At 45.2% G+C, this 24,860-nt stretch overlaps 1 protein-coding gene across 2 annotated transcripts in view; it reads left to right on the top strand.

Moving 5' to 3' along the window:
• Nucleotides 1–23,333, top strand: part of rnf24 (ring finger protein 24) — a 44,693-nt gene extending 21,360 nt beyond the window's left edge. For both annotated transcript variants that reach the window (XM_048238066.1, XM_048238073.1), the window contains 4 exons: nt 1,618–1,660; nt 2,449–2,490; nt 9,509–9,588; nt 18,596–23,333. In XM_048238066.1, the coding sequence (XP_048094023.1) occupies nt 1,618–1,660; nt 2,449–2,490; nt 9,509–9,588; nt 18,596–18,737 (307 nt within the window). In that variant the 3' untranslated portion in view covers nt 18,738–23,333. The remainder of the gene's footprint in view (nt 1–1,617; nt 1,661–2,448; nt 2,491–9,508; nt 9,589–18,595) is intronic.
• The last annotated feature ends 1,527 nt before the right edge of the window (nt 23,334–24,860 follow it).

Here is a 24,860-nt window from a genome sequence, read left to right as displayed (position 1 = left end):
TTATGAGATTCCAGTACGGGGCTCTCCCTATGTAACTCAGTCTCTGATTGGCTAAGATATCTCTGTTATGAGATTCCAGTACGGGGCTGTCCCTATGTTTCAGTTCTGCCCCACCGGTAGACACACAAACCAGATCAGCATGTGACCCCACAGGGATGAAATCTAACGAGGTATCAGGACGCAGGCTCCCCATGCAGCGTCAGCAGTAACAGAGCTGTGTGCTCGTGTGAGGGACGCCCCGCTGCTTTACCGCCCCACTGCTGAGGCAGCGAAACACCCCCCTTGTATGTTAGGACCAGGACACCAAGGACATCAAGGGCATGATGTATGATCTAGACTGCATAGTGCGTACATACTAGAGGAGCACCTGCACTCTGTAGCTGTGAGGTGAAGAACAGCCGCCACCCAGGTGTCCTTGCTTCGTGTAGTAATGTCCATCAAGCCTGCTGACAGGTCAGTCTGCGTGGCTGTGCTGGGCAGAGCACTAATGTTTGTTGCCTGGTCTAATCTAAATTGTGTTTGAATGGCAGTTTTGCATGCTTGTACATAGCCACACAGCTTCAGTTTAACCTGAGCGTGTTGTAACCTAAGAAAGGAAGTCTAGTGTCAGGAGTCCACTCAGTCCGGCTCTATCCAGTCTGAGGCCAGTAGAGCTGGCAGGGATGAGTTACCCTCAGATGGCTTCTATCAGGAGACAGGAGACAAGAGTTAGGTTTTAGGTGTTGAATGCCCATTGGACTTGGTAATTGCTATTCCAGATGACGCTGTGTCAGTCGAGTTGACCTCATCAGAGCGAAGGGTAGAACCTTCATTTGTCAGCTGAGGAGTTACAGGGCTAACCGCTACATGCTAACTGGACCTATGATTTACAGGCAGCCGAAGCCACTGAGTTTAAGGTCATTTGTCCTGGCCTGGGCAGATGTAGGTATGAAATTGCCTCATTCGTACTACAGGATTTTAACACACCAGATCCAAATAAGGTCATGTCAATGAGATGACATGTTTACATGGAACACATCCATTTGGAAAGGCTCCTTTGGTTCTATTGTGTCCACAAACAACACTGTGGCCTTGACCAAGATATACCAGATAGGGCTGTCAATTTTGCCCTAAATCTGCTGTTTATTTGTGGTCAAGCAACTTTTCCTTTAAACACTATTGATCTTTATTGGCAAGTAGAGGACAAATTGTTTGAAATTTCATAGATTTGAGATTATTACTTAGATAGATAGATAGATAGATAGATAGATCTCAGATATTTTCCCAGATATTCACTAAAGTTAACATGTTAACCAGCTAGCTTTGGATGGTAGTTTCTCATACTACCACTTTGTACCTATAGCCCCTTGTAGGATTTGGTATTAGGGTTTCTGTGTCCTCTGAATCCACCTCAGCTCTCCCCTGGTGAATGGATAGCTGAGACTGCCAATGGCACCATGGTGATATATTTTCCCTCTGAAGAGAATGTCCTCTCAGTCTGACATGTAGCTGGCTCTTGTCCCTGCACCAGCAGTTTTAGTGTGATAGCTAGAGAAATGATGAACTGTACTGTGTAAACTAGTTTTGAAGCGCGTTTGTTAATAAGAGAGATGTCCCTCTTTTTTCATTTTCCTTTAGGTTACGGCATCAGGCACACAAGGAGCTCTATGCATACAAACAGGTAAGCGATTCTGTTCCTCTGCTTGGCTGACCTCTCTCTCCCTCACTGCGTGGCGCAGTCCCGTGTCCTGCTGGCCGGCATACTGTAGTGCTGTGTGTGTTGAGGTCCTGGGGTTGGCCGTCTCTTGTGTATTGTGATACTCCTGGCCCTGTTAACCCTGTTGTGCTTATGTAATGTGTCCAGCTCATGTCCATTTCAGATCTTTAACAAAGCACCTCCTGCAGGAGTTGGTGCACGTGAAATGAGTGGCCGAGCTCAGTCACGCATACGAGCACACACACACACACACACACACACACACACACACACACACACACACACACACACACACACACACACACATACACACATACGCACATACACGCCAACACACACACACACACACACACACACACACACCCACACACATACACACATACACACATACGCACATACACGCCAGCACACACACACACCTCCCTAACTGCTAATTAAAAAGAGCAGGATCCTCAAGGAGGTTACATAAGACGAGCTCATGTACAGATATTGTGTGAAAGCCCAGCCCCAAAGCGAGCTGTGTGTGTGTGAGATTGTGGGTGTGAAAATATGTGCGTTGCGTCCATAATCCTCCAAACCCGATCTTGGCAACTGGGCAACTGATTACTGCACACCTTTCACTGAACAATGGTTATGTTGTTGTTTGCATAAATATGTGAATATATATGTTATCAAGCATGGTTTATGTAGGAAGTTTTTGTAGTTTGGTAGTGTATTGGGTTGTAATTTTGATTTCCTTTATTTTCTTGCAGGTTATACAGAAGGAAAAGGTCAAAGAACTAAATTTGCATGAGGTAAGTGTGATGTTGACGAGCTAACCGCTAACCTCTAAATTTGCCTACTGATAAAAGTTCTCCAGAAAGAAAAGGTTACCCAATATCAATGGGAACATGCCAGAACCACAATACTTAAGAACATTGGCCTGAAACGCTTCTCAAAAAGTTGCCTTGTGTATCATCAGCTTAAGACAATAGCTGTTCTTTACATCTGGTAAAAACACCTCGTGTTTGAGGTCGAAACTTAGTGGAGCACTAAGGGGGTCACACCTTTGTTTTGTTGCCACATTTTTCAGTAAACATCCATAACCTAGGCAATGCAATCCTCTCCAGACCTATTTGATACACTAAACACACACCTAGTCCACAGGGTTGCAACAGCAGAGGGTTCGTCTTGTGAGATTGAGCAACTGGGCTGGTTGATCAGACTGTGCTCTGCTGCAGCTTGAGTGTGTGTGTTTGTGTGTGTGTGTGAGTGTGTGTGTGCGTGCGTGCGTGCGTGTGTGTGAGTGTGTGTGTGTGTGTGTGCGTGCGTGTATGTGTGAGTGTATGTGTGAGTGTGAGTGTGTGTGTGTGTGTGTTCACTCCCGCAGTGTGAAACCTACTCCTCTCTAATCTCATGATTAAAGTATCCATGTCATGCACAGCGAATCTCCTTCTGGACAGGAGGGAGGAGGAGGAGGTCTGCTAACAGATCCTCCTACGGGGCTGGCTCTGGGGATAGGGAGTGGATACGAGTAGGTCTGGGTGCAGTTAAGTACAGGGGCCTTCTGGAATCACAGGCAGCTAAACTTAGTGTGTGAACATTAGGCTTGACTTGGATTGACCGTGCAGGGAAATGAGTAAGGAATTTATTGAGCCATTTGTCGTTTCAGTTACAGTGTATTTTTGTGAGGTCAGATTAACAGTTATTCTGTAGCCAATATCATTCCAGCTGCCCCCATGGCCCCATCTCAGCTGAAGCCTACCAACAGAGATGCCCTGGACTCACACACACATTAGCATAGATATCAGCCCATACGTTTGTATCTCTTTGGAGCATCTGTCCTCCTCACACACTGTCTCTCTTTCATCTCTTCCCTCATGTTTTCTTTCTGTTAGCTCTCTCTCTCTCTCTCTCTCTCTCTCTCTCTCTCTCTCTCTCTCTCTCTCTCTCTCACACACACACACACACACCCCCCATGGTTTGTTAGCCATAGCACATGGGCACTAATGAAAAGTACCAAGTGTGTTAGCGGAGACCAGCTGGAATTTCCCATAGTGCAGCGCTTGTGCGGTGGCTGAGTTGTCGGTAGCATGGCATCGGCGGCCAGCAGCCCCCGTCTCTGTGTTATTACACCGCTGCGAGCGCTCCGGTATGTGGCATGGGGATGTGGCCAGGCACAGAAAAACAATAACACCCACCAGGCCGTTGGAAACCACAGGAATACCGTGTGGCTTAACAGGAACACAACAGGGACACCGCAGCAATGATACCCAGTGTAACAAAACAAAACAAAACATCCAGACTCAGGGACATACAGTACATACATGTCATACGCTTATGTGTCTTGTCAGGGAGCAGAAACAATGTTGCCAAGTGTTGTTTTGAAGTTTCAAAACTTAAATGCTAGTAGAGATGTGATATCCACACTGCTAAAGACTGGATACCCCTCTACCACGCAAGCAGTTATCTGGACAGTTGCTGTGTGATGTTTTGGTAAATATGTCACGATAACTCAACTTATCATGTGCATTCAGAACACAGAGTGATATGAAGCAGAGCTCTCCAATGACCTCCAAAGAGGGGGGTGACTGTGATGTCACTGAGATCTGGTGACCTTAGCAGAGAACTCCTGCCACTGTGATGCTAAAGCAGTGAGAGCCAGCCCTCTAAGCCCTACATCCACAAAGACAGGTAGAGCAGTGGACAGCAACACCTGAAATTGCCCATTGTGTGTGTTTGTGCATCTGTCCATTACTCATCCCTGATGAGGCTATGAGTGCTTTGTTTCATCAGACTGAACATTTGGTTCTCTATTGTAATCTCTGCATTCCCTGAATTGGGAACTGAATTGCATTAGCAAAGTGTAATGGCTTCCTGCTAGTCCTCACCCTATTCCCTACTTGCTTAGTGGGTGCATGTGCGTCTGGTATGACGCAAAGGCTCTTGATTGGGACTCATAATAACTATGCGCTGTGCTGCCGAGTGCCTTGAATGAGGCCTAACCTGCAGTTTGATCACTTTGTCACAGCAGTGCTCCAGCCATGCCCCTGTGAGTCACACTAGTAAGAGTGACGCATTGGGCTATGATTTAAATGCTGGTACTGTATGATGGCAGTGTGGGCTGCCGGAAGCCTGAAGAGAATAGTGCTGTATGGGACATCCTCTAAGTGGGCAGCTGTGGCCTACTGGTTAGCGCTTCGGACTTGTAACCGGAGGGTTGCCGGTTCAAACCCCAACCAGTAGGAACGGCTGAAGTGCCCTTGAGTAAGGCACCTAACCCCTCACTGCTCCCCGAGCGCCGCTGTAGCAGGTAGCTCACTGCGTCGGGATTAGTGTGTGTTTCACTAATTCACGGATCGGGATAAATGCAGTAACCAATTTTCCCTCACGGGATCAAAAAAGTATGTATACTTATACTTAGAGTATACTTAGAGTTAAGACTCAGTAAGGGACACAAACTTTGCAGGGGGTTTGTAGAGTTTACGTTATATCTCAGTTTTTTTTACTGCAGTTATTGTAGAAGGACTAAGGATTTAGAAATGCAGATTAAATGACGCGCAGGACCTTCTTAGTAAACTACATCCAGTTTATACCAGTTTGGGTCTGGTAAAATGTTGTGGTGTGTGTTTTATATAATTATGGGAGGGAAACAACATGAGCAACGAGTCTCTTGGTGCTTAGGGTCGGGCAGGTGTCCAAAGAAAACAAAACAAAAGGTTTAACTAAGTGGATCATTGTCCCTCAATCATGTCCAAGATATAGTCGGTGATTTAGCAGAAGGCACGTCATTTTGGATATTAAATATAACCTTATCCAAAATGTTGAATTCTCCGATACAGGCTCTTTGTATTAACTTCTGGAGGTAAACATTGAGAAATCTATCCCAGTGTTACTAGTGGCCAGGCCATTTTATGCTTGCAGAGCGGAAGAACTTTATGGTCTTGCTGGGAGAATGGCCAGCCACTTACCCCATACACACACACACACACACACACACACACACACACACCCACAGAGAGAGAGAGAGTTGGAGAAATGTAGAGATGTAGACATAAAGTGTTTTTGCAGAGGATGGCAGTGCTGTGAGCCAATCCCCCTTTTGGTCAGTCCCTTGTGCCCCTGAGCTTATGTAACGGAGAGGTCCGGTTACACCCCTCCTCAGCTGCATAGATCAGGACAGCATGTCTGCAGCACCTTGATGTGTCAGGCAGATGGGCATTACGTTCTCACTCACGCGCTATCAAAATGCCACTGCTGCCACTGCCGCCAGGATAAGGCAGGCAGACCCTTTTAACCACACTACACCACACACACACACACACACACACATACACACACATATATACACTCACACTCACACACACACACACACACACACACACACACACACACACACACACACACACTCACACTCACTCTCACACACACATCCAGTGGTTCCCTTAAAAGCAACTCAGTGTTTTTGAGGCCAATGTCTACAGGGTGTGCATTATTCAGCTGCTGATGCTCCTGCCTATGGAGCCCTGCCTGGTGTGTGACCCTCTGTGGCCTGAGTCTGTCCCCAGTAGATACCTACAGCAGAGAGCGGGACAGGCAAGAAGGGAAGGTCAACTGTGGGAAGCCCCACTCTCACTCACGGGGAAGTCCGAGAGGAAGGGTAGAGGGAGGAAGGGACAGATGGGTTGAATGGAGAAAAGGAGGTGAAATGTGGAACAAGCATCCATTGAACTGCCGCGTGTGTGTGTGTGTGTGCGTGTAGATGTGTGTTTGTGTGTGGGTGGGCGGGTGTGTAGATGTGTGTTTGTGTGTGTGTGTGTGTGGCTTCTGCAAGCAGAAGGCCCTGTTTTTGTCTGCGAGAGTGATGTTGGCCCTGTGAGTGCACCCATCACTTTGACAGTTCAGTGAACAGCTATTGGACCAGCACAATTGGGAGTGTGAATGTGCAGATGAATAGAGATTGGGGGCTCAGTGGTGTCTAAACCAGGTCAGTGACTGCCTTTCCAGATCGTCTGGAGCCTCAGTAACAATTCACTCAATACACTGACCCCCTTTTTTACTGGTTTTGTTGAGAGCTAAAGATGCAAGTGTACATCGCTGGTCTCTCTCACACAACACACATTTAGTTATACAGACACACACACACACACACACACACACACACACACAAACAAAAACACAGACAGAAGAACAATGAACTTTTGCACTATCCCTGCTCCAGATATCATTATCGGAACTCCCCCTATTACCGTCGGTCCCATATGTCCGCCGTCTTGCGTGTATGTGTCACTTAATATCCATTTCTATACAAACCAAGACGGCGGATTCCTAAAGAAACGCAAGGACCCACACCATAGGTGTATCTAAATTAGCTATGTACCAAAAATTACATTTTACCGTGACTCGAAGAGCTGTAAACAGTGTTGTAAGGCTGCGTGTACACATCCGCTTAGAGCTCCAGTGGAATTTTAATTTCATGACGAGAATTCTCGATCTAAGCGTTCATGTGCCATTGAAACGGTGTAAATAGGCGACCCATCAGGCCAGCACTATAACTCCCAGCGTGGTAAACAAAATCGGATATTTTAGGCAGTAAATGCTCCCGTTAAGAACCAAGCCAGATTTTGTTCAAATCTGCACACCTATGGCTACTGAAAAATGTAAGGTTCATTTAGCAAATGTTATTTTGAAGTGTTAAAAAACATTGTTGTTTTAGAATTTCCGAACAAAAGTGGTGATAATTGGGGGTGTTACGATACTGTCTTTGCCACTGTCTACTCACACCTTCTACAGAGTAACTGGGTGGTCTTTCAGTGCCCCCCCCATACACACACACACACACACACACACAGACTCTCCACAAAGAGGTGTATTGTGGCTCAGTGATTTACCTCTCCATCTCTGTCACACACACACTGACTCTCACTCTCCAGCTGCTGCTCCTCCATGTCTCCAGCAGACACATACACTTACTGTACAGCCACAGCCTGGCCAGCACACACACACACACACACACACACACACACACACACACACACACACACACACACACAGCGAGACAGATAGAGACATCTACATTCACACAGTGCCTGACCATAACTCCCACTGGCGATGACATTCGCGCCTACTGTATGGATTTGACTCTCAAGAGATAGAACAATTTTGCGTCTATGGATTTGACTATGGTGTCAACGCGCAGCAGACACCGCCAGTGGGCTTTGCTCCTTTCCAAGTAATGGAGTTCTAAACTTTGGCATTACTTGATGTGCGTCCGACGCCGCCAGTGGGCGTTAGCCTTAAGGCCCTTGTAGTATAATAACACTCACCGTATTTACCTTGACTAACTTATGGTAACGTAGTTGCAGTGCGGTGTAGTAAATCTACGTGTTCTGCATGGGTCCCCGAAGGACAGGGGTCTAGAATAGCTGTGTAGAATAACAGTCAGATACTGAACTGGGCAATGTTGTTACATGGTGCAGTTTGGAAACATGGCTGTCAGAAATGAAGGAAATAACCTACTCTCATTAACTCTGCTTAATGATATCTTACTCCTTTTAGACTCCTTTTAGACTGTATCAGTACTATACAGCACTTAATATATTATTGTTAATCTCTTTGGTCATGCTTTACATAAGGTCACAAGATTGATTTAATCCAGGAGTTATCATCAATAATGGAATAAAAACAACGCTTACTTATTTGATTATCAATGTTGACATTTTCGTTATTAGCGTTTGAACATTTGAGAGGGTAGCAGTTGAGAGGGTGAGTTTGGAGGCGAGGCAGTTCCCATGATGAGTACACTGGCTCAGAGGCCTTGCTTCATACTGTTTGTTTTCCTTGACGGCTTGTTTATGCCATGAGCGAACTTGGCACTATTATTCACCAAGCCCTCAGCCTCCACGGCTTTGTGTGTGTGTGCATGTTTGTATGTTTGTATGTGTGTGTGTGTGTGTGTGTGTTTGCGTGTTTGCGTGTGTGCGTGTGGCGTGCCTCTCATTTGGATGCTTGTCCAGGGTTTCCAGAAGGGTGTGTCGGATACGAGACAGATCCAACCAGGACATGAGTTCACAGTGTGTTATGTAATTCTCTTTCCAACGCCTCTCCAAAGAGGAGTAAAAGAAGGAAGTATTGCGTCCCCTGGCCGCTCTCGGTGTTACATCACTGTTGAACTGAAACCCCATGTGGTTCTTCTGCCTATCTGGTGGTGGTCACTCAGTGCTGTGGTGGGACAGTGTGGATTAAGGTGTAATAGACTATCATCCTGCTGCATGCTCAGGCATGTTCTGCTCTGCACTCGCATCTATAACGACACCGATGTCCTTCACGTTAGGCCATGTTCTGGCTTTAATCGCAAGGTACTTCCCACAGGCAGCCACAGCGCATTTGCATTTTGCCATTCAAGTCTGTTAACTTTAGTGATCGCTTCTGAGGGGGAGGGTGGCTCTGGGAGACAAGTCCTCACAGATCAAAGAGGAGAGGCACCCTCGTAGAAAAACGCAGCCTGGCACTCTTTCAGATCTCCTCCTCACAGCCAAGCTCCATTCACATCAGTGTGCGCTTCGTGCCTTTCATGTGACAGAGAAGATCTGGTGCTCTTTTGGTGCTCCTCCATGTTTGATGCTTTCAGGGGGGAACCCTCTTCCGCCGTCTGCGGCAAAGCACAAAGCCGAGTCGAGAAACACTCAGCTGTAGGCAGTCTGCCCTTTAGCCTGGCCTTGCTGTAAGGTTAAATAATAAATGTTGATGATGTTGATGTTGATGACTGACTGATACAGACTCAGTATGACTCTCCTGGCTAAGAATGTTCTCATATCTTTTTGTTCCCTGCAGATCTGTGCGGTGTGCTTGGAGGAATTCAAACAGAAAGATGAACTGGGGATCTGCCCTTGTAAACATGCCTTTCATAGGAAGTAAGTGTATTCTTTCTCTCTTCTCTCTCTCTCTCACACACACACACACACACACACACACACACTGAAATAGTGTGTTGCCCAGATGACCTGGTTCCCTGGTCTGGCCTTTCTCAGCCCAGTACATCCCACCCATCAGTTTACACGCACACACACACACACACACACACACACACACACACACACACACACACACAAGAGTGTGGGAAGAAATGACTAAGTGCATGTGTGGGATGGTGGGATTGTGTGTCTGTGTACATTAATAAATGAGTGTCAGTATGTATGGGTAGGAGTGTGTACGTACTGTACACCTTCATTTATGCCGTACTCTTCATGTGTGAGTGTGTGTATATTAGTCTGTGTGTGTATTAGTAGTAGTGAATGGAGGTCAGTGTTTATACGTGGTACGGATGGTGTGTAGGTGTGTGTGCCTGTCTCCATGCTTGCGCTGAACACAGAGCGGCTCTTGATATATGGTGTGTGTAGTGGCGGGGGGCCCTGTGCCTCTCCCGACTGGCCATTAGTCTTGGCCTGTTTATCAGCGAGAGAGAGGCCCCTGCCATGGCCCACTTTACAACAGCAGCACATGTCACATGAGTGGGGAGGGTCCACTCGCTGTCCATATAAACAGAGCTGACGTAGCCTTCCTCGCACACTTGAACACACTTGCTCACAAGAAAACAGACTCACATTCTTCTGAGAAGTATTATTGTAGGTCACAGGGGCAGACCACACTGACCGACTGACCAAACACATACAACCTAGACAGCAGTCACCATCACTGACCCATACACACAACCACACGGGCACACGCCACGTGAACTCAAACATATACAGAGGAAGATGAAAACACACTCAGTGAGTCTGTTGAGTCTGCTGTAGACATGCTTATCTACTTCTAGACAGACTGATGGACAATCACACACACACACACACACACACACACACACACACACACACACACACACACACATACACACACACATTTTGTACACAAGTTTTTTGGTCCCCATCTCCCATTGGGTAATCTCCCTGACCCCTTCCCGTGGGTGGTTCCACACGGTCCTCCTCTGCTCTGGCCAGCTCCATTTTCCTCTCAGTGCTGCTGTGCAGGCTGCCCTGGGAGATGGGGGCTAAAATAGCTGCAGACCCACAGTAATTATTCACCAGCTGAGGCTGCAGCGCCTCCCCTGACCACGTGCATAACGATAGGAAGGCATTTCTCTCTCTCTTTCCCCCCTCTCTTATCTTTTCTTTCTCCCCCTCATCTCTCTCTCTGTCTGTGTCTCCCACCCCTGCTTTACTGCATGTGGGTTGGAGGAAATCTGCATCTCTACAAGATGAGAACCTTTGTGTTCAGTGTCTCCCACTCCCACACAGATTCTTCCCCTCAGCACCATTACAGTGAGTGGCAGCCTGTCCACATGCACACTGGGTCCCCACACTGACCCTGACCCTGAGCTGTGTGAGGGACCTTTGTTCACTCTGCCCAGGAGAGAGTTTCAGTGAAAGAGCCCATCATGCCCACTGCCACTGGTTTATGGAGAACAACAGAAATGCACAAGGCTTCATTTACTTATATCTGCTTATTCTGTAGAATCACTGGAGGAGGAAGCTCCTAGCTCATCTTTCTCTCTTCTCTTTCTCTCTCTCTCACACACACACACAAACACACACACACACACACTGAAATAGTGTGTTGCCCAGATGACCTGGTTCCCTGGTTTGGCCTTTCTCAGCCCAGTACATCCCACCCATCAGTTTACACGACACACACACACACACACACACACACACACACACACACACACACACACACACAAGAGTGTGGAAGAATGACTAAGTGCATGTGTGGGATGGTGGGATTGTGTGTCTGTGTACATTAATAAATGAGTGTCAGTATGTATGGGTAGGAGTGTGTACGTACTGTACACCTTCATTTATGCCGTACTCTTCATGTGTGAGTGTGTGTATATTAGTCTGTGTGTGTATTAGTAGTAGTGAATGGAGGTCAGTGTTTATACGTGGTACGGATGGTGTGTAGGTGTGTGTGCCTGTCTCCATGCTTGCGCTGAACACAGAGCGGCTCTTGATATATGGTGTGTGTAGTGGCGGGGGGCCCTGTGCCTCTCCCGACTGGCCATTAGTCTTGGCCTGTTTATCAGCGAGAGAGAGGCCCCTGCCATGGCCCACTTTACAACAGCAGCACATGTCACATGAGTGGGGAGGGTCCACTCGCTGTCCATATAAACAGAGCTGACGTAGCCTTCCTCGCACACTTGAACACACTTGCTCACAAGAAAACAGACTCACATTCTTCTGAGAAGTATTATTGTAGGTCACAGGGGCAGACCACACTGACCGACTGACCAAACACATACAACTCAGACAGCAGTCACTCACTCGACCCATACACACAACTCACACGGCACACGCTCACGTGAACTCAACATATACAGAGGAAGATGAAAACACACTCAGTGAGTCTGCTGAGTCTGCTGTAGACATGCTTATCTACTCTAGACAGACTGATGGACAATCACACACACACACACACACACACACACACACACACACACACACACACACACACACATACACACACACACATTTTGTACACAAGTTCTTTTTGTCCATCATCTCCCCATTGGGTAATCTCCCCTTGACCCCTTCCGTGGGTGTCTCCACACGGTCCTCCTCTCTGCTCTGGCCAGCTCAGCTCTTCCCTCTCAGTGCTGCTGTGCAGTGCTGCCCTGTGGGAGATGGGGGCCTAAAATAGCTGCAGACCCACAGTAAATTATTCACCAGCTGAGAGCGCGCAGCGCTCCCTGACTCACGTGCATAACGATAGAAGCGCATTTCTCTCTCTCTCTCTCTCTTTCTCTCCCCCTCTCTATCTTTCTCTCTCTTTCTCTCCCCCTCTCTATCTCTCTCTCTGTCTGTGTCTCACCCTCTGCTTACGGGCGGTGGGTTGGAGTAAATCTGCATCTCTACAAGTATGAGAACCTTTGTGTTCAGTGTCTCCACTCTCCCACACAGATTCTTCCCTCAGCACCATTGTTAGTGAGTGGCAGCCTGTCCACATGCACACTGTCCCCCACACTGACCCTGACCCTGAGCTGTGTGAGGGACCTTTGTTCACTCTGCTCCAGGAGAGAGCCAGTGAAAGAGCCCACTATGCCCACTGCCACTGTTTATGGAGAACAACAGAAATGCACAAGGCTTCATTTACTTATATCTGCTTATTCTGTGAAATCAATGGCAGGAGGAAGCTCTAGCTCATCTCTCTCTCTCTCTCTCTCTCTCTCTCTCTCTCTCTCTCTCTCTCTCTGTGCGCATGTCGGAGTGAGTGGGCGGAGCCGAGCGTTTGAGTGAGTGTGACTGTTGGCCGCTGTGCCAGGAACAGTGTTTGTCTATCTTTTTGCTATCTTTTCTATCTCCTTATTATTATTATTATTTATTTATTTTTTCTTCTTTATAGTGTTAAGGGTTGGTTCTGTTTGGGTTAGTATAAGTAAACACTGGCGTGGGTTTTGTTGTTACTTGTTTTACCTGGACGTCTGCTTCCAGTGTTTGGTTGCAGCCGCCCCAGGTATGGAGAGTTTTGAAAAACTTACGCGGCGTCATGCTGTTAAAATAGCATCGAATGCCAGTGTAGAGGTTTGTAGTTTAGCAGCAGGAGAAGTTGTAGGGCATGACAATATTCTGTCAGCGGCCCGCATGAACAATGCGATTGTGCTGTTTTTGGGCACGGTTGAGTTGGCTAATGAGCTGGTTGAAAGGGGTTTAGTGGTTGACGGCATTTTTACTGTCGTCCTTCCTCTCTCCACTCCATCAAAGAAAGTGACTTTGTCAAATGTTCCCCCATTTATTAAAGATGAGGTTTTGGCTGAAATTTTATCACGGTATGGTAAATTGGTTTCCGCAATTAAAAAGATTCCAATTGGAAGCAAATCCCCACTTCTGAAACACGTAGTGTCGTTCAGGCGATCCGTATTTATGATTCTAAAAGATAACAAAGATGATTTGGACCTAACTCTAAACGTGAAGGTAGATAACTTCAGTTATGTTATCTATGCTTCAACAAGTGTCATGAAGTGCTTTGGTTGTGGGCAATCAGGGCACCTTTGTTCGTGCATGTCCTAAGGCAAAGGGGAATTCAGTGATGTGCAAATAAATCACGAAAACACCAGTAGGCCTATGCCTAATGAAATTGTGGTAGATGAGCAGTCTGCCGAAATGGTGCGTCTACTGCTGCGGTTGCAGCACCCGCTGTATCAGTGGGCCTTCGTCTGCCTCAGCCGAGTCAGTAGGGGCAGATCATGCTTCCCTTTTGCGGGAAGAGGTTAACGGGGTAACCCCGATTGATAAGCCAGTAGGCCGAGAACAAAGTTCTCCCACAGATGACGCAGTGAACGCAGAATCTGAGAGTCAGTCCACACAGAACTCGCAGAGCAGTGCTTCTGCTGTCAATTATGACCAAGTTCTTGCGTCTCTAGATGAATCCCTCATGGAGACGGAGGAAAATGTTTTAAAATGCCCCCAAAGAAAAAAGATCTAAAAGGACTAAAAAGAGCGATAATTTAACAGATCTTAGCGGCACAGATAACGAATACGAAAGTGATTTCTCTGACTGTAGCGTTACCTGTAGCTTACGTCATAGTGGGTTTGCTAGTTGCGATTATAGTGTGGAAGACATAAAATCCTTCTTGACAAAAACAAAACATATGAGAAATGTTCGGATTGACGACTACTTCCCTGATGTGGAGCAGTTCACCACGAAAACTAAATCTTTTTTGGGTGAGGGCTGCTTCACAAATCCAGAGTGCTTCCGTCTCAAAAAGATATTGACCAAGATTAACGTTTTGTTAAATAGCGATGTCTGATGTTGGTCTATTTTTCACATGTATTATGATGATGGCGTGTACACAACTCTTTTATTTTTTTCTTTTTATCATGGGTGAAATCAGAATTGCTTCTTTAAATTTAAATGGGGCCAGGGAAAGAAGCAAGAGAGCCTTGTTGTTTGAAACGATTAAGAAGAATAGATTTGATGTGCTTCTTGCTCAAGAAACTCACTCAGATGCCTCAATTGCTGCTGACTGGGCAAGTGAGTTTGATGGCCTGTCTATTTTAAGTCACAACACTTCCAATAGTGGTGGTGTTGCCATTCTGTTTTCTCGGACCTTTACTCCCATTTCCTACCAGACTGAGGAATTAGTCAAGGGTAGACTCCTAAAAGTCAGAGCCCAATTTGAAAACAATTTCTTTGTTTTTTGTGTGTTTATGCACCCACTACACCAATTGATAGAATGCTTTTCTTGAATATGCTAAATGATGCTCTATGCAATTGTGAATCTGAGGATTTTTACTCCTGGGAGGTGATTTTAATTGTACTGAAAATGCAATGGATAGGAATCATGTAGAGCCACACATGCCCTCACGCAGAAGACTCATAGAACTGATGAATGCAAATGAGCTTGTTGATGTCTGGAGGAACTTTCACAGTACTCAGAAGCAATACACATGGGTTCACTCCTACAATAACCTTTTGTCATTGGCTAGACTGGACAGGTTTTATGGTTTTAAGCATCAGCTGAGCTTGTTTAGGAAATGTGCGATCATCCCAGTTGGTTTTTCAGACCACAGTTTGGTTTTTTGTTCTCTTTCTTTGAGTTCTGTAAAGCCTAAAAGTGCTCATTGGCATTTTAATAATAACTTGTCATCGGATGGCCATTTTAGAGGTATTTAAACTGTTTTGGCAGGATTTTAAGAACACAAAGCCATCTTTTAGCTCGTTGCAACAGTGGTGGGACTTTGGTAAGTCACAAATAAGACAACTGTGTCAGGATTATACTTTCAGTGTCACAAGGGACATAACTTCGTTCAATGGTGAAACTTGAAAAGGAAATAATTGACCTCCAGCATTTAGCTGAACAAACTGGCAACCAGACTTACACAGCAAATGTTAAAGCGAAGCAGAAATCATTGGCTGACCTGCTAGGCATAAAGGCACAGGGAGCTCTGGTCAGGTCCCGCTTTCAGAGTGTGGAATTGATGGACGCTCCTTCTAAATTCTTTTTTAATTTGGAAAAAAAGAATGGACAGAGGAGGTTCATTCACTCACTGCTTTCTGAGGATGGAGTTCTGTTGTCCAATCTGGCTGAAATACGTCAGGAGAGCAGTCAGTTTTACTGAAGACCTATATAAGAGTGAGAGCTCGGATATTCAGGTGGATGACCAGTCCTTCTTTGAGAACCTACCCCAGGTGGCCGAAGAGGCTAATGCAGTCCTTGGAAGGGTTTTGACCCTAGAGGAGCTGCAGAGAGCCCTCCAGAGTATGGAGTGTGGAAAGGCACGGGGTTGGATGGTCTACCGTGGACTTTATAAGTCCTTTTGGTCAGAAGTGGGTGAGGATGTGCTGACTGTTCTCAGCGACAGTCTTGCCAGGAGGCGGTTGCCACTGAGCTGCGGAGGGCAATACTCACTTTGCTCCCCAAAAAAGGGGATTTGAATGACATAAAATCATGGAGACCTGTGTCAATCCTTTGTACTGAATATAAATTGCTCTCTAAAGCGTTGGCTAATAGATTGAGTGAAGTTGTGGAGCAGGTTGTCCATCCTGACCAGACCTACTGTGTGCCAGGTAGGCTGATTCAAAACAACATTTCATTGATCAGGGATATATTTGATGTAGGTAAGCTGTTTAACCTGGAATTCGGCTTAGTATCCATTGACCAAGAAAAAAAGCTTTTGATGCGTGTAGAGCACAATTATTTGTGGAGTGCTCTGGCAGCCTTTGGTTTTTGCCCTGAGTTTATTGATATGATTAGAGTTCTGTATTGTGACATTGAGAGTATTTTAAAGGTTAATGGTGACTTGTGTGCTCCTTTTAAAGTCCACAGGGGGGTCAGACAAGGTTGTGCCTTATCTGGTATGTTGTACACCCTGGCAATTGAACCCCTATTGGTGAAGTTGAGGAAAGAGCTGGTGGGGGTGAGAATTCCAGCGTGTGAAAGTGTTTTTAAACTGTCAGCTTATGCAGACGATGTTGTAGTACTTGTGAATGGTCAAAGAGACATAAACACTATGTTAGAGATTTTTGATGATTTTAATGTTGTTTCCTCAGCAAGAGTAAACTGGTCCAAAAGTTTAGCTATGCTGGTCGGGACATGGTTAAATGAGCCAAGTCTTCCAGCTGGCTTACATTGGGCCAGGAGTGGTTTTAAATATCTTGGTGTTTTTTTAGGGGATGAAATGTTTATTCAAAAGAACTTTGATGGGGCTGTTGAAAAGGTAAAGGGCCTTGATAAATGGAAATTCCTTTTAAATAAGATATCCTACAAGGGGCGTGTCCTTATTATCAATAATTTGGTGGCATCCACCCTTTGGCATCAGTTATCTTGTGTGGACCCTCCAGCACAGTTGCTGTCAAGAATCCAGTCAATCCTAGTGGATTTCTTCTGGGATAAACTTCACTGGGTTCCACAGAGCATCTTATACCTACCTAAAGAGGAAGGTGGACATGGACTTGTGCACCTACAAAGTAGGACAGCTGCCTTTCGGTTGCAGTTCGTCCAGCGTCTTCTCATGGGGCCTCTGGATTCCAGCTGGAAATATGTGGCGTGTGCCATTTTACAGACTTTTGATGGACTGGGGCTGGACAGAACTTTGTTTTGGATGGATCCAAAAGATTGAACATCAACAAACTCCCTGTGTTTTATCGTAATTTATTTAAAGTTTGGTCCCTTTTAACAGTGCAACGCGCACAGGAAGCACAGAGTCTTTGTTTTGGCTTTTAAAGGAGCCCCTAATCTATGGTTCTGTTTTTAGATATGTCTCTTGAAAAGTCTCTTCCCACAATCACACATAGCCTTCTTAGGTCTGGAGTCATTACTATGGAGGGTTTACTCAAGGTAGCAGGACCAGATCTTGTTAACACTGAACAAGTTGCCAGTCAACTGGGGATGAGATCTATTCAATAGTAGCTCAGCTACTTGAGAAATGGCGGGCCTCCCTAACAAGAGAACAATTGCAGTTGTTGGCAGACAACTTCAGAGGGCTGTGCAGTTCAGACTGTAATGATCCTTTTCCCAATCTTTCATTGTCGCCAAATTTGACAGGTTGTACTGGTTCTTACTTGCATTTTGATCAATTGTCTCTTTTTGGGGTCAGAAGCCAGCTACTGGCAAGTGTTTATATAAACTGTGTGTGAAGTCTTTTAACAAAAGTCTTTGGACAAGAGGGTGGAAACACCTTGGTGTACTGTTTACAAATGGGGGATGATGTCCGACCCCAGTGGAGAGCACTATACAAGTCACCCTTAGCCAAAAATGTGGAGATTTACAATGGAGGATTCTGCATGGAGCAATTGCAGTCAATGCCTTTGTTTCAGTGTTGAATCCTGTTGTGGGTCAAGAGTGTCCATTTTGTTTTGTGAGAGAGACTGTGTTTCATGCTTTCATGCAGTGTGTAAGGCTAACACCTTTATTCGTGGTTCTACAGTCACTCTTTAATCTTTTTAATGAAACATTTTCAATGGAGACTTTTATTTTGGGTTTTAAATATAAAAGGAAACATCGTTTCAAATGTCAGCTGATCAACTTTCTCTTAGGTCAAGCAAAATGGCAATCACGTTAGTCGTAGAAACAAAAATTGAGCAAACTTCTAGTGATGACCTAGTAATGGTCTTCTCAATACTTGTGAGGTCTCGCATGTTAATTGATTTTCATTTCTACAAAGCCATGATGAATCTTGAATCTTTTGAAGAAATTTGGTGTTATGATAGTGTTTTGTGTATGGTTGCTGATGGCGAATTGCAGTTTGCACATTTCTTGGAGAAAACTTGACTTGCTCCTTGATTTTATTTATTTATTTATTTTATCTTTAATGTGACTGTACATTGTGACAAAGTGATCATGTAAATACTTTGTGGCAAGAATGTAATAAAGGGTTTTTGAAATTCAAAAAAAATTCAATTCTCTCTCTCTCTCTCCCTCTCTCTCAGGTGCCTCATTAAGTGGCTGGAGGTGAGGAAGGTGTGCCCGCTGTGCAACATGCCCGTCTTACAGCTGGCACAGCAGCAGGGCAGCTCTGAGCCGCAGGGCCCCATGCAGCAGCCTCTACCGGGGGTGGAGAACCTGGTGTAGCGCCGCCGCCGCTGCTGCCGCCACCACCACCACCCCTCCCCGCTGCCACGTGCTCCGCCTCCCTCCCCCTGCTCCCACGAGACCTGACCCTGCCACACTCACTCGCCCACTCACCTGTACAGGTACACGTGCACACAGCCCGGGACAGACGCAGGAGAACTCCTGTTTCTATGCAGCGTCATCCGAGCTGCTGAAATCCCACCACCTGACTCGTTGCTCTGCCCATGTGGGTTCACACACACACACACACACACACACACACACACACACACAACACACACACAAACACAAATACAAACACACTAACGACAAAAGACAAAGAAGAAACAAAAGAGGAATTCACTATTTATGAATATTCATGACTCTTCTCCACCTGCGTTCCGTTTCAGTTTTCTTCCCTTTTTTTTCTCTGCGGCCAAGTGGTGGTCAATCTGACTGTTTTCACAACCAAAGCACTTTTCTGGGGACACCAGCACAAGAAGACTAGAAAACAAGAGAACTAAAACAACAAAAGAACAAAACCGCAGACTACAAAACTACATATTAAAAATGGAAAACGGCTGCATTTTTAATGAACATTTTTTTAACAAGCACTTTATGAGAACTCAACCTTAATTGCTTGTGAAGGTAGTAGCAAGGTCATATTTTATATTTTATTACAATTGATTAATTGTATTACTTTTTTCTTTTATTTTTCTTTAGTTATTGTGTACAGAGCCACATCAGTTTGGTTTTGGTTAGTTGGGACATTGATTTAAAGAAGCAAAGATACATTTATATAAACATATTATTGATAATCTCAAAGGGATACTAACCTCCCGATGGAAAGAGCAGGAAGTAGGATTCAGAACACTTATGGGTGGTCTCATGCACAAATACACACACACAGAATATATGCAGAATGCAGAAGGAAACTGTGGAACAGTTGATGTGTGTGTGTGTGTTTGTGTTTGAGTATGCAAAGTTTTAGGCCAGGCTGACCCTGAGGCAGACCATCTAAATGTGAATGTGAAGTATTTAGGAGAGACAGCTGGTCAGCATGTCACTGACTGACCCCAGATGTAACGTTACACTAGCATGCCTGTGCTGACATCTGCAGCCTGGTGTGTGTTTATGTGTGAGTGTACATGTGTCTCATGTGAAGGATGTGCTACGTGCTACCATTGAGCACAAACTGACCCAAGCTGCCTTTAGGCTGCTCGGCCCTCTGTGGAAACTCCCTCTCCTCCGAACACATCAGAGAAGTGCAGCAGCACTCATGGGTGCTGGTGGCTCTGAGTATGGTTAGTTTCGGTACAAAGCATCTCTACAAAGCATCTCTAATCTCTTCCTATAAGAGGCCAAACAGGAAGAGCAGGACCCTAATGTCTGTGGTGCTAACAGCAGCAGGTCACCAACCTCCCCAACAGCGACAGGGTTAGTCAAATTGTTTGACAGAAAGATCATGTTAAAACAACAAAAGTTGCCTCATCTGGCTTTTGATTTCAGGAGAAAACTGCTGGTGCTATGGACATGTCACTCAAATACTCAACTATCAGCCTCTTGTCTCACAGCATCAGGGTCATCCTGGAGCACTGTTGCCATTTCTGTCTCAGCCAATGTGATCTGGTTATTTACTACATCTCTATTTAATATCACACTTACTCCTGGGCTTTTTGGTGATCCCTGTGGACAGAGCCCTATATGGGGCTGTGGTCTGTTTAAAGCTGTGTGAGTCCCTAGGAGGACTTCTTTTAGACAGAAGACTGATTGTAGGTGTCAGGCCCTGTGACATTCCAGCCGAGCTCAGCATATCAGCGGGCTTGTGCGGCCCTCCTGGGGCTCTTTGTGTGGGCCCCGGTACAAAGGGCCACTGGCCCAGTTCTCAATGGGCCCTGGCTCAGCCTGCACGTCCGTGACGTCGGCCCCTCTGTGTGGCTCGGTGCCGAGCCTGTGGAGGCTGCGGTCAGCAGGTGAGGCAGCGTTTTAATTCTCCCCAGAGAATAGCTGCCTTTCTGAGCCCTTATTCTGGCTCATTCCCCTCTCTGCTACTGCTTTTGTGTACCTCCATGCCCGCCCCTCTACCAACAGGGTCCTTTGTGTTGGCCTCTCGTTACGGCGGCCTCATTCCCTGCCAGCACAGAGCTGGTGTGGACGAAAGCGCACGTTTTTGGTACGAAGTGTTTCAGGTGCTCTTTTTTGTCATCAGAGAGTCAGAGGGGAGAGTAGACTAGATTGTAATCACCTTTGTGCATAATGGCCTGTCATTTGCCTCTGAATGAACAAGCATGAGATTATGATAAGATCATAAGCTTCTCCTTTTAGTGACACTATGTTACACTTCACTAGTTGACTGGTTCGAAAGTGTAATCTGTCTTAATAGGTGGGTTTGTTTTTTTGTGTCTTCTCTGATGTAGATGCCTTCCTCTAGACAGGCATTCTCACTGCCAAACATTGCATTTAGGTGAGATGGCCCTTCTCCTTAGATAGCCTGAGCTTAAAGAAAGATCTCTACAGTGAGTCCTTATATACCACATAAGGTTGAGGGATTGCAGAATATACCTAGGAAAGCCAAACTGTATCCATACAAGCTCCATTGTACTCATTGACATGATTTGTATGTGACTACAAAATAATGTCTTTTATGTTTCTGGGTGCAGGTTGTGAATTGGAGCTTTGTGCGTTACTGATGTATGTGCTTGTGTCATGTGTTTTGTCCATGTTTGTGAAGCAACGTACACTGTGGTGGATTGTGGACTGGGGAAATTGTAAACCTAAAGACACATGATGGGATTGTTTGGTATATTTTCACTTCACTTCCATTTTCACTTTTGCTATAACACAACACGTGTCTCCCCGAAGTCCCCTTGAAGCAAAACCAGGCTTCTGGGATTTTATTTTGAGAAACCCAGCACAACTGAAATCCCAACTGAGTCATGTGATTTGAATTCAAAGTCTTATTTTTTTTGAAAGTGTCGGTTTGTCACTGAATGTATGTTGAGTAAGGTACAACAGAGTATAATGAGGAGAGGATAATGTGAATGGCATGTGACTGTGCCACTGGTCTGACTGTAAACTGCATAGAGGAGTGAAAGCAGGTGTTGAGTAGGAGTGTATCCGGTTGGTCCAGCCATAGCAAAACACAAACGGAATTTGCCACCAAAATTTGATCCAAACTATTCTGAAACTGATGATAGGCAGATAGACATTTTGAATTGGTAAAATTATCTCCATTTCCAATGGCAGTCCTTAAATGGATCAATTGATGATCGTTCCACAAAGCCCATTTGATTAGCTTTAAATAGATATAAGCAGCTCCCTAGATATCAATGTGTACCAAGATAACTACATGTGATTACCTCATAAGTGTTTTTGTAAGTGCTTGCCAATCCTTGGTTGTGTACTAGTGTAGATATGATGGCAAAGTCTTTGAATTCATGTTGTCTGTCCATAAAATATATATACCCATGTTGAGCATATTGGAATTGCCTGCCACATTCATACAAGAAAGTGATTCTTCATAGCTTTATAAAGGCCAAACTAGGTTTGCTAGCAATTTGAAAGTTTGAAGGTTAATGCTTCATGGATAATGCCACTCACATCTGGCCTATGTCATCTAATCCAGCTAAAATCTCAGACTGATAGTTGTGACTGCCTTAGTTCTTAACTGTCTTTGTCCAAATCACCCTCATCTTAACACAACTGGTGCAGTTGCCCCAGTGTATTGGTGCATGAATGACAGCTGTAATGTACTAATTGCCAAAAGACTTCATGGGCAGGATGAAATGCTTGAGTTGGCTATCTATCAGTAGTGCAGAAGAGCCCCCACAGCTCACTGAACGGCCCCTGTGGCTCCCTCTAGTAGCCGTGACAGTGTCATGTCTGTCACATCTGCCCAGTTCCACACAGGAAAGAATAACAGAGCGTTTGCACTCAGGTGAAGGGGCTGTGATGTAATGAGGTGCGGCTTGCACAACACTGAGGTTCCAGACCGCTGCTCCACGCTGGCGGAGATCTCAGCAATCTGGCTCCGAACTCAGTCGGAGAAGAGAGTTGGAAATGTTAGAAGTGAACAACTGCCGATTTCAAAATCTTCAGTTTTGGGCCTTAAATATTTTTTCACCCTGCCAGCCCTCCCCCATTCACCGCTCCCACCACACACACACACACACACACACACACACAAATTCTATCTCTGTACTGCTCCTGTTTACATAGTGTGTTGTATATTTATTCAGTGTCAAGCTTCACCCCTACTTTTGACTAGTCCTGCCCCCCTACCCTAATCCCCCCACCAAGCCTGCCCATGACCCCCCATCCCCTGCCGTCCTTAGTCCGTGTCCCACCCAACACTTCCTGCTTGTGTTAACACTGATTATGTTTGTGATCCTCACAGACATGTTTGTAAAACTAAGAATTCTGCAGCAGAATATTTTGGAGACATTTGCTGTACAGTATTTGTAAGCTCTATTTTTGTATATTTAATTGCTATTTTGGAGGAAAATTAAAAATGAGATGCATTACTTTTTTGCTAATTTCATGTTCTTTTCATTTGAAAAAAATGTTGCATGTGGTTGACTTGAACTGTAAATAAAATTACCAATTTTTTTTTGGAAATAATGGTGCCTTTGTGTTTCTTTCTCTTGATCCCCTGGCTGTGCCAGAGGAAATGGTGTGGAACTCTCAGGGGATCAGAGCGGCCCTCTTAGTGGCTCAGTGGCTCATATAGCAGGGTGCAGCAGGGTGTGTGTGTGTGTGTGTGTGTGTATGTTACATAATGCATGTTCTGTTCTGTGTAATGCACACCACAGTAGCATGGACATGCTGTGCAGTGTCACCTTGGTTCCAGTATAGGACATTCTCAACAGGGAGGTGGAGAGATGTGGTCACTAGCCAAAATAAGGCCCCACCTCTGACCCACTGGGACTTGGCTGACCTGGCTTTCTAGCCAAAGCCATGTCACAGATCCTGTGATAGTTTGAGTACCACCCTACAATGGGAGCAGAACAAATATTGGCAGAGCGTCTGCAGGACACCCTCTCCGTCCATGCTTACTGTCTATCGAGCAGGTCAGCAGAAGCACCAACGCCAACAAAGACTTGAATTTCGCCGCTCCCACCACACACACACGCACACACACACACACACCTTGAATTCCCCCTTGGGGATTAATAAAGTATCTATCTATCTATCTACAACAAAACAGAAAAAGTTGGGACGTTGTGTAAAATGCAAATAAAAACAGAATGTCACAATATACAAGTCTCATGAACCCATATTTAGCAGCAAAAAGGACAAAGACAACATATCAAATGTTAAAAATGAAACTTTGGACTATTTCATGGAAAGTATACGTTCATTTTGAATTTGATTTCAGCAACATGTTTCAAAAACAGTTGGGACAGGAGCATGTTTACCACTGTACTGCTTCACTTCTTCATTTAACACAATTCTGTAAATGTTTAGGAACTGAGGAGACCATTTGCTACAGTTTTGAGAATGAAATGTTGTCCCATTTCTCCCCAATATAGGATTTCAGTTGTTCAACAGTATGGGGTATTCTTAGTCATGCTTTTCATTCCATTATGCACATAATTTGAGAAATCTGGACTGCAGAAAGGTCATCTTAGCACCTGGAGAAATACTATTTAAATATGTGCAGAATTCATTTTGGCATTGTTTTCCCGAAATATTCAAGGTCCTTACCTGGATGGCAGTATATGTTGCTCAAAACCTGTATACATTATTCAGAATTGATTGTGCTTTGCCAAATGTGCAAGATGCTCATGCTGTAGGCACTAATGCTCCTCCACACCGTCATAGAGGTTGGGTTTCGAACTGAGCGCTAAAACAAGTTGGATAGGTTGAATACTTGGATAGGTCCTCTCCTCTTTAGCCCAGATGAGTCAATGATTTCCAAAAAGAATGGAAAACTTTGATTGGTCTAACCACAGGACCTTTTTCCATGTTACCTCAGTCCATTCTAAACAAGCTCAGGCCCAAATAAGAGGGTGGCATTTTCTGTATCATGTCTCAATACAATTTTGGCTGCAGTTTTTGAATTGAGTATCAAACTGGGCACATAGACAATGGTTATCAGAGGTTTTCCTGAGCCCATACAATGACAGGTCAGGAAACAGGTCT

This window comes from Alosa alosa, chromosome 1 (genome assembly GCF_017589495.1).
Source record: "Alosa alosa isolate M-15738 ecotype Scorff River chromosome 1, AALO_Geno_1.1, whole genome shotgun sequence".
Lineage (NCBI taxonomy): Eukaryota > Metazoa > Chordata > Actinopteri > Clupeiformes > Clupeidae > Alosa > Alosa alosa.
This window is presented reverse-complemented; position numbering and strand designations above follow the sequence as displayed.